Raw genomic sequence first — 13,613 nt, forward strand, 5'->3', positions numbered from 1 at the left:
GGGATGCATCGCGGTCTCGCAGAAAGTAACCCACAGTCCACACAGGGATTTCTGTTCCCTACTCGTTGTACATGAATAAACACAATTGAAAGCTTGCTCAGGTCACAACTGATAGATATTTTGTATTTTATAATTAGGTGCTTCTATGCCACCCTGGGCAACAGCACATATTGGGACGTATCTATAACCACCGCTGGCTGCCTCTCACTCAATGAGGAATGAATCTAAGTTCAATTCATGGGCCTTTATTAGATTCTAATGTCACGATGCCCTTTCATAGACTTCGGGTGTAAAGACAATGAAGAGTTTACAGTATTGTGTGTATATTTCATTGGCATGCAGAGAATTTGAAATATAATGGGCTAACAATTATTAGATCTGAACAATCCTTTGCTGTTTTGTTATCATGCACCATGATACTGCAGCTTAATAAATTGTGCAGCACTGCTGCTGGCTAAGCTTTCCTTGTTACAGGTTAGGTATACAAACCAGTGGCAGAAGTGCAAAGTATAGTGGGACGATGGTGGCAACGGTGGTAGGAGTTTGCCATGCAATTGGCGGGTTGCTGGTTTGATCCCCGCTCCACCCATCTTTGCTCTTGTGTCCTTGGGAATCTTGGTGTATGTAAAGTTATAAATTTGTAGAAAGAACTAAAATAAATTTTTTTGTCTGCCATTTAGCAAATAGAAATATTAGATATCCTAACTGAGCTAATACAGAAAACCTTTAGTCTGAATTAATGTCCGACAGAAAAGACAAAGGTTTATGACGTGTATGTAAATAACTGGATTCTGTTGTGTATGTCAAGGCAATTAGGACCTTGAATGTCAACTGATAAATTAAATAAAGTGTAATAATTAGGTAAATATAGCAAATTGCTCAGACTCATCTTGCATGATCACAAAATTCTTTAATGTTCATACACTTATACCCTTCATGAACAACTTGGCGCGGGTTCTAGATAAAGATTATATGAATATGCCTCACAAATAATAGCAACCACACAAAAAGGTTAATGTGTTTCTTTTCTTCTAGGAGAGCAATCTGCTGACATTTAACATATCAGCTCATCACTCCTGGTGGAGCGAGCACGGTCCCGGCTGTGTGAGGAAAGAGATGCCAGAGGACCCCGAAGTCCGCACCACAGAGAGCCACTCCTACATCTCTGTCGTGGGCTGCTTCATGGAATACCGGTACATCGAGGTCATACATAGCGGCGTGCAGATCCTTGTTGCTGTGAGTACGGTAGCCCTACAGAACAGCACAAACACTCATGGGAGTACGCCAAGGACATGGTTCCGTGTTATTGGATCGTGTCATATGCAGATGGATTTATGAACATAAAAGGCGAACATAATAGAAAGGGTGGGGATGATTTTCCAACAAGTTCTTTGGAAAGGACACGAACCTTTAAAACTTCTCTGGTATTTTGTCTCTACCAGCCTTCCTTCCTGTGCTCTGGTCAGTAAATGGAAAATGAACAGTTGTTATGTCTGGCTCACGCTCAGACCTGCCAACAGCTAACAGGTTTTTACCAACAATGGAAAGGCTGTTATTGTCCTCGGTTTACATCCCACTGTCAATACAACAGAAGCTCTCATCCTGCCAACATTTTTATCTGCACACACCCATGTGCATGTATGTACAATTAGACCCATCCTTTTTGGTGCCAAAGCACTTTCAGTTAGCAGAACTCAGATTGCTTTAGTTTTAGAGACAGAGATTTAAATGTCTCCACCATATAACTGCACAAGATGAAAAAAAAAAAACTAAACAAAAACAGACATCAGCTGGTTTTGGTGTGATGTTAATTTTTACTCTTCCCATGCAATCTTGGTATAATTTAAGCTTTAGAGAGCACTGGGAAGGCTAATGGGAGAGGCACCAAATAATAAAAATCACTGAATTGTATCCTTGATTCTGTCATTCCCATGAAGAAAAAGCCTCATTAACTGTTTTGCTTACTGGCTTTGAACTTGTTTGTTCCCTCTCTTGGACTCCAAGCCTTGCTTCTGAGGGCACGGCTGCTCCATTTAGCTGTTGACTCACAGGTTATTGTTGAGCCAAGCAATCGCCTCAAACTTGAGGAGGGCTCATACTGGGAAGAGCAGGGAAATTTGGACTGTAGTCCTTCAGTGTGTAGTGTTATTTTCCTGGTTTGCCAATTTCCTAAACAAGTCAAATAAAAAGTAAATGTAATGTGTTCAATTAATCACTAAGGTTTCAGTTTGTCTTTTTTTTTTCATCAGACTGAAAAACAAATAGTGCATTCTGTTTGTTCTCAGAAGTCATATTTCCCAGTTTCCACTATGTGAATTCTTAAATACATTGTTGTTAAGTGGTTTTGCTTATAGCAGTTAGCATCACAACAATCAGGAAAGCTCAGTAATGGATTTAGCTCAACTGATGAATGTGGCATCATTCCCAAATCCAAGTTACAACGCCTACAACAAATCAAATGCTCCGATAAATCCCCAGCAGATTGTCAGACAAAAGAAGTCTGTTATCTATACGACTGAATGGCTGGGAAATTGATTGTAAATTGATATCCTTTATAGATCCACGGCAGCATGACGTAACATGCCCCTGCTTTCCTCTCTGAATCCGTCTGGTTGGCAAAATAGCTCCGTTACATAAATAAAGCATCAAACAAACAGAAAACAGCAGAGAGTGTAAACAATGCATCAAAACTCCATGATGCATTTGTGCATGTGAGTGCACAATAAGGCAGTTAGGCTTTCATTTTTGCTTATGTCATAGTCAAAACATGTCAGCTACTCTGGCCGACAGTTAATCAGTGGAGAAACGTCAGGAATTTTAAAGTGAAGCCTTTTAGAACCGCTAGATACATAGAGTGCTTCTTACTAAAGTCATACGTTAATCTGTTTTTTCAATTAAGATTTCTTCTTCAAAAAGCCTTACTTTATATCAGTTCTGCTCATGACAGTTTAGTCCTTTTTACTAAAGCATGTTGAGTTAGCTGGTCATTATCAGCATAAAATGTGTTGGGTTTTTTTCTCCATCTGTGGATTACAACTCTCACTGAGGAACACTAGTTCCAAAGCACATAGGGAACACCTTGATGCCTCTTGCCAGTCAATACAGGTCATTTGGTACCGTTGACACACACTGAGGTGTGCAGAGACTGGACTCCAGTATTGGATAGTCAATCTGTTAGTCAGTCAAACAGGTTTAAAAAGGGATTAATGCTTTAGAACATCGGCTACAACCAAACGCAGCCTGTGTGTTTTATAGATAGAAAATGTATAGATTTTTTAATTTTTTATTTTTTTTACTGCTCTCTCAGGTTAATGTGCCCTTTCTTGGTAGATCTCACAACAACAAGTCAGCAGACTTGATTTGATTGGGTGGCGCTTGCTGAAAAATATCACATCTTCATTTGGTTTGATTCACGTTCACACCCCACTGTTTTTTGAAGGGTGTCAGAATCATCCAGTCACAACAGCTGTTTGTTCGCAGCACCATCACAAGATGCTGCCACATAGGCTTCCTGTTGCCTTTAAAGCTCTGTTTTGCGCCCGCTTTATCTTCTCTTTGCCTGGGCAATACAGACCCAGTTAACATACAAATGTTCAGGCTTTGTGCATTTGACTGCAGTGGAATCTGAGGGACCTCAGGAACTGATGCAGACGTTGAAAAGTCACAGGTCTCAGCTCTGTAGAATATGCAGATATTTCACATTTTATTTTTAAGTGAACTACCTGGTTGTTTTGTGTCTGTGGAATAAGACAAGATATCAGAAAGTCACAACAGAGCTTATTCGGATAAGAATCTGAAGAAAAGGGGAGTTGATCTTTCAAGGTCACATGGAAAGGCCATAAAATATTTAGTTTGGACTCCAAGGAGTATGTTTTATTAGGCTGAAAAATGTGAATACTTTAGCCAGTAATGGTGGGAGTTTTCTCATCCGTCTTCTCCAGGCTTACAATCCAGAAGAAAGAGATTCCTACGTGAAGCCTTGAACTCAGTCAAGTCAGAACTGTTTTGTTGCTTCATCGTGCCGCGGGCAACGCTCAGGCAAAGTAACTTCATAATCTAGAAGGATGAGCATGAAGTAAAAGCACCGTTTTCTAACTTAGATACTAAATTATTTATCACAGAAGGGAATATTTTCCTCCATCACTGCTTTTATTCTTTGTTGCTTTTGCTGAATCCAAACACATACACTCACACATAAAAAAAAAATTCAACATTCCTCCAATCATGGTTCTCTCTTCTTTAAAGCTAAATAAAACAGCTGAGTGTGAGGTAACATTTCCAATTAGATGGAGGGAAGGACAGTTTGAGGGAAGGAACAGAAGCAGTGGAAGAGATGAGATTCAGCTTACATCTGTAGACATTACTCAGAGACACTGATGGGAGCAGGGAAACATGCGCAAGAGTTGTCAGGACTGCTTGTTTTTCCCAGCAAGCAGCAGGAGAAGGTGCTCTAATACATTTAGATTATTGTATCATTTAACTCTGGATGTAGCTGCCAGAGGCTGTGTTTTATACTGGAGCAGTAAAACCTGCATCGGCTAAAAGTTAAGGGAAAAAAAAGAAAAAAAGCGACAGCTTCCATCACTCTCTCATTCCATTACTCATTTCCTCTGTTTGCATGTTTTTTTTTTCTCCCCTCAACACAATCTTTCTGCTCAGTGTCTTCCTGTCTCCTCTTTCCTCTCTGCATCCCAGTCTTTTTGACCTCCTCATCCCTGTCAAATTTCCACCAACTCAAATAACAAAAGTGGACAGTTCAGTTGTTTTTTTTTTTTTTTAACTAGTTCCCTGTCACTGCAACTGTTTTTCTCACTGAATTTAAGTAGCTCTCTGTTACGTGTCGTTTGCTGTCGGGAGGGGGAGGAGGATGCCCCATTGGTTAATTACAGAGTGTGAAAGGGTCACTGTGCATTTTGTGGTCACTGTGGTTCAGCAGCATGAAAACAGCATGATCACCCCACCCATCTTATCATCCGTTTCAGAGGTCAGGGTTCTCCCTTTGATGAGTCCATTAGTCCCTGTTGTTTTGGAGCTCTCGTGCTGAGGAACCAGCATCACTGCATTGCGAGCCATCGATGTCGATCTTTGATGTTCCTATTTTGAAAAACAAAAATAATTTTCACCCAGCATCTATCAGGAACTAGTCGTTCGCCTCTAGCACTATAGGGGAATAAAACACAACTATAACATTTCAGCATTTATGCTTACATTTTACAGCATCTGCTTCAAAGGATTCCCAGATCCAGTGATGGAAGAAATAAGGATGCAGCCGTGAAAAATTATTTGGGCTGTTTGCAGAAGCACAGAGATTGAGACACGGTTCCTAATACAGAGAACTAATGTTATATTTCAAGGATTTTCTTGACCAAAATCATTTATTTAGAGATAGTCTGATGCAATTTCTTTGAGATCTAGATCTTATATCTGAATTTAAGCATCTCTCAGTAAAGTTTCCAATGCAGAAACTTCTACCTGATCATTTAGTCATTTTTGATTATGGTGTAGACTCATGGTCACTTCATTAGGTATAACACACTGGTATAGGATTGGACACTGCTTTGAATTCTCTGCTGCCTTCGTTCTTTATACCTTAAACAAAGCTCCACACAAATTATCAGTAACTGCAACAGTTTATTCGTTTTTCAGATCCTTGTGACAGTGACTTCCAAAACACTTCCAGATTCTACATATTATGATAATGATTATTGACAGCTGAATGGAACACAATACATTTCTGCAAACTGTTTAGCCCTCCTTCTGCTAACTCATTTTTTAGCCTTTTTTTCCAATATTTTTGGCAGAATTTTCACTAATAAAATCCATAAAATAAAATCCAAAATTTCTGGTCCAATTCATGTTAGTTGCAGCAACTAACATGAATTGGAACCAGTGGATGCAGTGTCGGTCTCCATCTAATAACTGATGCAAGAATGATTTCAGTTTCAAAAGACGCTGGATTGGTTTTCTTATTTATTTATCTGGTTTGGTGCAGATTAGTTTAGCCTTAATATTTGTAATTTATTAAACCTCTGAGAGAAACCACAGAGCTAACAGAATAGAAAGGGAAGCATAAAGTTATAAAACAAGCAGCCTCCAAGACAAGAAGTGCATCTTGAGTTTTTTACAATGTTTTGCTTCTTACTCAGCCTCGTAGGTTTTAAGAACCGGGAGCTTTAATTTCCCCTTATATTTTTATCAAAGCTTATTTTTTAACAAGTTGTAGTTGTGCTTTTTCTGTCAGCATTTGTATGCCAGTTGCACTTTATCTAATGTGGAAAATGCTAATTAATACCAAAAACCCCAACATACATGCCTCTCTCTAGCTTGTGTGTGAGCCTGCTTTGATTCAGGAGGATAATGGGGTTGAGGAGAACAGGTGGACGTGGTCTCTGCAGTCCCTACCTCATCAAGGGTTGTCATTAAACATGCAGCTGCCCAGACACAAGCACACACTTCTAATTTTCTGCAGACGCTTGCTGCCTTATTTTCAGGCAGGGAAGTCTTTTGTAATTAACCTATAGGCCATCTGCACCAACTCTTTCTGTAAAGAGCCATTCCTCTGCTCTGAAATGTGATGTGTTTTATCTGCAAATTTCTTTCATTACATTACATGCAGAATTCTCTTCTGAAACCAGAGCCCCGATCAATAGTGCAGTAATTAGCTTGCAGCTCGACTCACATTTTTGTCATTTACCGTTGGCCAAACGCTCACAGACATAATGCTGAAATTATTATGAAGTTAACACAGCAGATAATAGTCATTTGGACTTTAATCAGATGTTTTTAATCCTTTACTAATGAAATTAAATATTTAAAGCTAACATAAATGATCATAAAGTAGTGACACACCCAGTGGACTAAGACTTTTTACTCAATGCGGGTTTATAAAGTTAGTTATATATCTTTTTGGACCAGCGCTGCCGCTGTGAGCCTGATCTTCATTAGCCTATGCAAATACATGTAACTTTTTTTTTTTCTCACTCTGCAGCTGGTCCAATTCCCAGTCCCTCACAAAGACAATGCTACAGACTTCATTTTCCTTTCTGAAGGCAGAAACACAGAAGAAGCTAATGTAATTCTAGTCTTGTATTAGATTTTCCTTTGCTCATATATTTTTTTACAAAAGCAGAGAAACAAAAAATTATTTCTTAAAGTTTCTTTTTTTCTCTTATTTTCATAAAATCACCATTATAGAATTCTGTAAGACCAGGAAAGAGAGTTGTGCTTACAGTGTTTCACCAAGTAAGACCAGGAAGCAGAGACAGCTGAATAGAAAGATAACAGGGAGGATTAACGGGTCGTGGGGTCAAAGAAACGCCTCTGTTAATAAAACAAGAGCTGCAGAGAGCAAGAGAAAAAAGCAACTGATTGGCAGCCAAATGATTTGGCTTCAGTCTTACAGAGAGTCACGGGGGACATGAAAGGGCTTTATGAGCTTAATTAATATGACATTAATTTCTAAAATGATCTCTGTGCTCCCACTGTGAAAGGAGTGTGGTACAACGGCGATAGAAGCTGATGGAAACGTGTATTTTTGTTTAAGAGAGACGATGACACACCACTTTTGTTATTCGCTTTCGCAGACTCTTACCAAGCAATCAGCCTGTGGACTTGTCACTTGTTATTGAGAACAGTGACCTGTATTAGCTTCGCCCTATGACAGTATACCACCTAATGGACACTCCTCTGATCTTGTTACTCTGATCTTGTTAGAACCGTGTGGATGACACTAACTACCAAGCTGTCATCAGTCATAAATGGACGAATGAGAGATGGAGAAGGGTTTCTTATAGCTGAGTTTTGTCAGGCACACTGGTACTCAGGGAAGTTTTCCCTCATTAAAAGAACAGATAGTAGAGTTTTGGAACATTTGGGATTAAGATGCTAAGGTAATTTAGAGCTTCGAGAAATCCCTGATATTCTTGTTTTGGCATTTTGTTTTGTGCTCTGGAACCTTTGCTGTCAGATTGTTCCAGTTGGTCCCAAACCAGAGAAGGTGATCTCATCTTGCAGTTCTAAAATATTCAAATTACACACTATATTAGTATAGGTGATTATTGAGGCCTCCACTTGTGTCTTTTTGGAGTGTTTAGCTTCCTTACGCTGGCTACCAGTACATTTTAGGATTCATTTTAAAATCCTTTTATTTGTTTTTAAAGCTCTTAATGACCTTGCCCCTCCCTATTTGTCTGCGCTGTTACATTCTTACGCTCCCTCCCGTTCCCTCAGGTCAGCTGATTAGTTGCTCCTGAAGGTGCCAAAGACAAAATCCAAGCTCAGAGGTGACCATGCTTTTTCTCTGGCAGCTCCCAAGCTATGGAATGATCTACCTTTGGGCATAAGACAGGCCTCTTCACTTGTTGTTTTTAAGTCCCTTCTTAAGACCCATCGTTTTTCTTTGGCTTTTGGCACAATCTGAGAGGTTAGACTTTGTTTTATTGTGTCTGTATGTATTTTATTTTTCAATCTTTTCTATCGCATTGTATTTTATGATTGTGTATAGCACTTTGGTCCTGTCGGTGTATAAGGTGCTTCATAAATAAAGTTGGTGTGGTATGGTATGGTATTGTGTCTGTCAGAGTAAATCAGGCTGAATTGTGTTAAACATGCGAGAAAAAAAGAAAAAAAAAAGTCATTTGCTATGAGCGACTATAGATTAAATAGGACAGAGCAGACAAATAAAAAACCCCAAAACACAGAAGCAGTGGTCCAGAACTACCTTCTATGTCATAGAAAAATACTTTTATGGCAGCAATGACTCTTTTAGTATTTTCATCTAAGAAAGAAACCTAGCAAAATAGTCATATTTTAGTCTCCAAAAGTCCCCTGTAACAGCAGTAAAATTCAGTAAAGTTGTTGCTGTTTTTTTTTAAAGAATAGTTTCAATAGAACTCTAAATACTAGCTAAATGTTGTGACAAAGTTAACAACACAGCAGCCCAATGAGAAGCTTTGACTAGTTGTATCTCAAAACTTCCTGTCTTTCTTTCAAAGAAAGGAAGACAGGAACATCTGTGCGATGTTGGACACCACACAGATACATGCTGTGTCCAACATAAAGCACTCAACCTCTTTCTGGAGCCCATAACAGCGACTTATGTCTATTTTACCAGACAGTCACATTTTGACAGCAACTGGACGGCTCTTTGTGACACAAATTTCTCTTTGATGAGGAATATTCAGGAGTTGTAACGCTGCAAGATCAATCCTCTCTGAAGACAAGATTTTGTTGCAATCATTTCAGTATAATCTACCACAAACAGCCAGATTTTCTAAAACCTCCTTTGGCTGAGATGAGAGCAGCCCTTGGAAGAACACTGCAGATCACAGATGCAGAGCAGCAGCAGAGAAACGGCCCTGTGAGGCTCACTTGGTGGTTTGTAGTTCCCAACACCTTAATTAAACACAGAATGTTGACTTTTATTATCTGCTCCATTTCACTGTATGTTTATATTACACGAATAAGTTGCTGGAGCATTTTTTTAATTGCACATTGTTTATTTCAACCCCAGGCAAAACAAAAGGGTGCTCAATAAAAACCCATGCAAGCAGCCACTTGCAGAGGGGCCCCACACGGACACGCACACTAAACACGCGCGGCCCATGCTGTTAACACCATCTTGTGTTTGACACTAGCTTTATACATATGCTAATTCACCTCCATTTCACCACCACTGTAATGGATGGGGTGAGACCAGCAATTAGATACTGGAGATCGCAAATGTGGTTGTGATGCAAGCTGCAGAAGATGTGCAAATTGTTCTCCGTGTTAGTTCTCTTTATTTATTGGGTATGATGTTTTATTTCATTCGGAAATAAAACATCAGTTAAGCTTCAATGAATAAATTAATTAATTAATATAGAACAAAACTCAAATGATTGAAACAAGAGTTCCTGTCATTCTAAGTAGGTTTCAACTTCTGTGCGTTTCATATAAGTGGGAATAATAAGGTGCAGCTATAACCCCTCCTTGGTTTGTGTTTGTGAGGAGGGCAGTGTGCCTGTCGCTCTTTTAATTGGCATGGCTCGGTGCCAAACGATGGATGGATGGTTTGGTGGAGAGACTCAATGTGTCTTCTTCAGAGTTTATGGCGGCCATCTGCCGGTGCCATGGGCTATTCTCTGGGCTGTGTGTTTGTCCACACATGAGTCCTCCTGCTTTGTGCTTTCTTGTGTGTTCATTGAGACATGAAGCTACTGCGGCAGCCAACCCTCAGAAACTTTGGAGCACAAATTAGTTTTTTGATTGCAATTAAGCCTGGATTGCACTCTCTGTGTGATGTTTTATTTTGTTTTTTGGGGGTTTTTTGTAATAGTGATGCAGCGGTAAGTGATCAAGACTGACAAGTTTCCCGTTTTCTTCTGCCAGTTGGCTCTGATCGCTAACCTGGAGGTCAAATACTGAAAGGTTTTAATGATTTCCTTGTTCATTAAATACATCAAAACTATAAACTTACAGTTTTCAAAATCTGTAAATACATGAACAAATAATATGTTCTTTAAAGTACTTTTTTTTCTGGGGATTAGTAAACCATCGTATAAAAGTTAGATACAATCTTTGACTCATCCATTGACAAATTCTTTAAACTTATTCCCTTTTATGTCCAATATTTGTTACACTTAACTGTTGAATTAAAACAAAATTTACACAAATTAGATTCTTTATGGTAAAGTACTTTGCAAGAAAATTAGAATCAACCAACACCTGAATCGGCAGCTCATAGTTTAAAGAAAAGAAAAATCGTTTTTGCCCAGTTAACACCTGACTGATGCATCTCTGTTTTCTAATGATAACTTTTTAACATTAATATTCTCATGCTTAGATTTAAATAGTTCTCTGCCTTAAATAGTTGCTGCTTATCATTAATTTTTGTCTTTCAATAATTTTTTTTCTCATGATGCATGTATGACCAAAGACGATGGTTAACTTTATTCGTCGGTAAAATATGTTGACTGAAAAGATGGTTGTGAGACTACTTTACTCTTGACCAAACTTTTTTAGTTAACCAACTTTAAGTTTAGATGTATCTACACTGTAAAAAGTAATAAGTTCACTTTACTTAAAAAAAGTTAGGAAACCGATTGCCTCAAAATCTTCAAGTAAAGTAGCTAATTCATTTTAAGGTGTTATTGCTAAAAATAACTATGTTTAGACCACTCAGATAAAGGCAGTAAACCTGAGTGCCGTTAACTCAAAATCATTAATTGGGTTAACTGTAAAATATTCATTCAGACAACTCATGCAATGGCAGTAAACTTGAGTGCCGTTAACTCAAAATCATTAGTAAAGTTGACTATAAAATGTCAATTATGACGACTTCAAATTGTGAGTTATGTCAATTAAGCAGTACTCATAAAAATAAGTTATACTTACACGTTTAAGAGTTCACATTACTTGCAAAATATCAGGAAACCAATTGCCTTGATATGTTCAAGTAAGATGAACCAAAAGTGTTAAGTTATTGGAACGAAGAGCCAACAGACAACAGTTTGAATGGAAGAAAATGTTTAATAATTAAACAAGTTTACCTTAAATACAAGGTTCTCAAGTGTGGTTACATACACACTAACCTGGAAACAAAGTTTTCCATAGACTTTTTTAGGGAAAAAAAATGACACGACTTTTTTTCTAGGGTAGCCTTCAAACTAATATTGAATCCTTCAAATGGCCCTCAGTCTTTAAAACTTTGAGAATCCCTGCTTAAATGTCTTTGTTGACTGTTGTGAAACAAAAACTCAATTCTCAATACTAGAGCCCAACATTTATCATAACATTGATAAAGTAAATAATGACGTAGTGAAGTAATGTTTCTCCTCATTAACATAAAACCATTTAGTAGTCTGTAAGTGCAATGATGCTCTCTCCAACAAAAAAAGAATCAAACAAGAAATAAAAATCACTTTTCCAATAAGGGTAAAGGTATCAACGTTGATCCATAATGTCACATCACATTTACTCATTGCATCAGAAGATTTTTGAGTGATTGTATTTTTAGGGATTTATGTCCAAGTGAGAGAAGCACCCTTTGGATGAAGTCAAAGGTGTACTTCAGTTGTTGAGGGTACTCCAAATTCAGAGTATAAATAAGTCCAAAGAGCAAGCACATGGCATGTGGAAGATTCCCAAGATCATTCATGACAAGACTTCCTTCCAAAATGATGGCAGTACTTGAAGACTGGAGGTGCAGTGAGTCAGTGGAGGCCTGCCTGTCCTCAGGAATGATGGTCAGGATCCCAATGGGGGTGTGAGACACCTCTGGGTCTTCGCAGTCCTAACAACAATAGAAGCGACACCACAATTACATATCAACATAACACTTCTTTAGGGTGACCAGACGTCCTCTTTTTCCCGGACATGTCCTACTTTTCAGACCTAAAAAAATGTCCGGGGGGAATTTAAAAATCGTTAGGGATTTTGGTCAACTGCCTCAAAACACATTACATAGCTTACAGTGCATTGTGATTACATTGCCACTCCGTTCCACTACTCCATTCCAGGTTTCTTTGTATGGCAAAGAAATCGGTGCTGATTCTTGTGCTACCGCTAGTTCTACCCCACGTTGCCGATTCTACCCCCCCGCCAACAAAAAAAGAAGTGTCCTCCTTTTCAAAAACCCAAATCTGGTGACCCTACACTTCTTCATCATGGCTGCTTCTCCTACAGTTTACAGCTGTCCCACCTATAGCAGTCTACTCATCATAAGCCGTCTATAACAGTACAGCGGCTTTTTTAACCCGCCAACATCTTTATCCTTATCCCTTTTCCTTTTTTTGTTTTGCGCCCCGGACAGCTTTTTTGCTCTGCCGCTCCATCTTGTTGCCACTAAATAAACATGATATTTTCGACTAACGTTAGTCCCAGGCATCGCTAAATCATTACACATAAAGTTAACCTCAAAACCTGGACTTACGGATGAATTATACGGCCGAGATAACGAATATAAGTTTGCTAAAAAACAGTGGGACTTACCGTGACAAAACTTAGCTGCAGCAACCGCCGTATTGTTCTTCTTCTTCTTTGTAGTTTTTATTGGCAGGTGACATCTAACGTTAAGATGTATTATCGCCATCTACTGTGCTGGAGTGTGGACCAGAGCATCTCCCCCCAATCTAAATTCTTACATATAATCCTGTTACCTTCAAAAATGCAATAACTGCTTTATTTATTTTATGTTTAATTAAAATCTTATTAAGCTTTAATGTTTCTATATCATATTTCCTAATTTCTTGTTTTAACTTCTCTCTACTTACTGTATATCACCGTATTGTTGACAGTTTGGCGTTTCTTTCAAACACGTCGTCACTCGTCAGTGTCCAATGCGCATGTGCGTTCAACGAGAGCTGCCGAATGATGCCGAGTTTTTTGCTGGTTATGCAGAATGGTTGTGCTCACTCATAACTCCAAGTTCGGGTTACTTGCTGCTGATGAGTTTGATTACTTGCCTCAGTAGAAAGTTGTCTTTGCTAAGTTTAAGTTAGTATAGTCAACAGAGTAAGCTGGAATGAGTTCAGGTCACTTTTCTTTTTGAGTACACTTTACTTTTACATTTTACAGTGTAATTGGCCAAATTACAATTATTTTTCTAAAAGTTTTTGCCACTTAAAAATGTTATT

The 13,613-nt window shown here is 38.5% G+C and overlaps 1 protein-coding gene across 4 annotated transcripts in view; it reads left to right on the forward strand.

The window, feature by feature from the left end:
- nkain4 (sodium/potassium transporting ATPase interacting 4) overlaps positions 1-13,613 on the forward strand; it is a 65,552-nt gene that overhangs the window by 31,632 nt on the left and 20,307 nt on the right. For all 4 annotated transcript variants that reach the window (XM_044128380.1, XM_044128391.1, XM_044128369.1 and 1 more), the window contains exon 4: positions 1,036-1,236. In XM_044128380.1, the coding sequence (XP_043984315.1) occupies positions 1,036-1,236 (201 nt within the window). The remainder of the gene's footprint in view (positions 1-1,035; positions 1,237-13,613) is intronic.

This window comes from Gambusia affinis, linkage group LG01 (genome assembly GCF_019740435.1).
Source record: "Gambusia affinis linkage group LG01, SWU_Gaff_1.0, whole genome shotgun sequence".
Taxonomy (NCBI): domain Eukaryota; kingdom Metazoa; phylum Chordata; class Actinopteri; order Cyprinodontiformes; family Poeciliidae; genus Gambusia; species Gambusia affinis.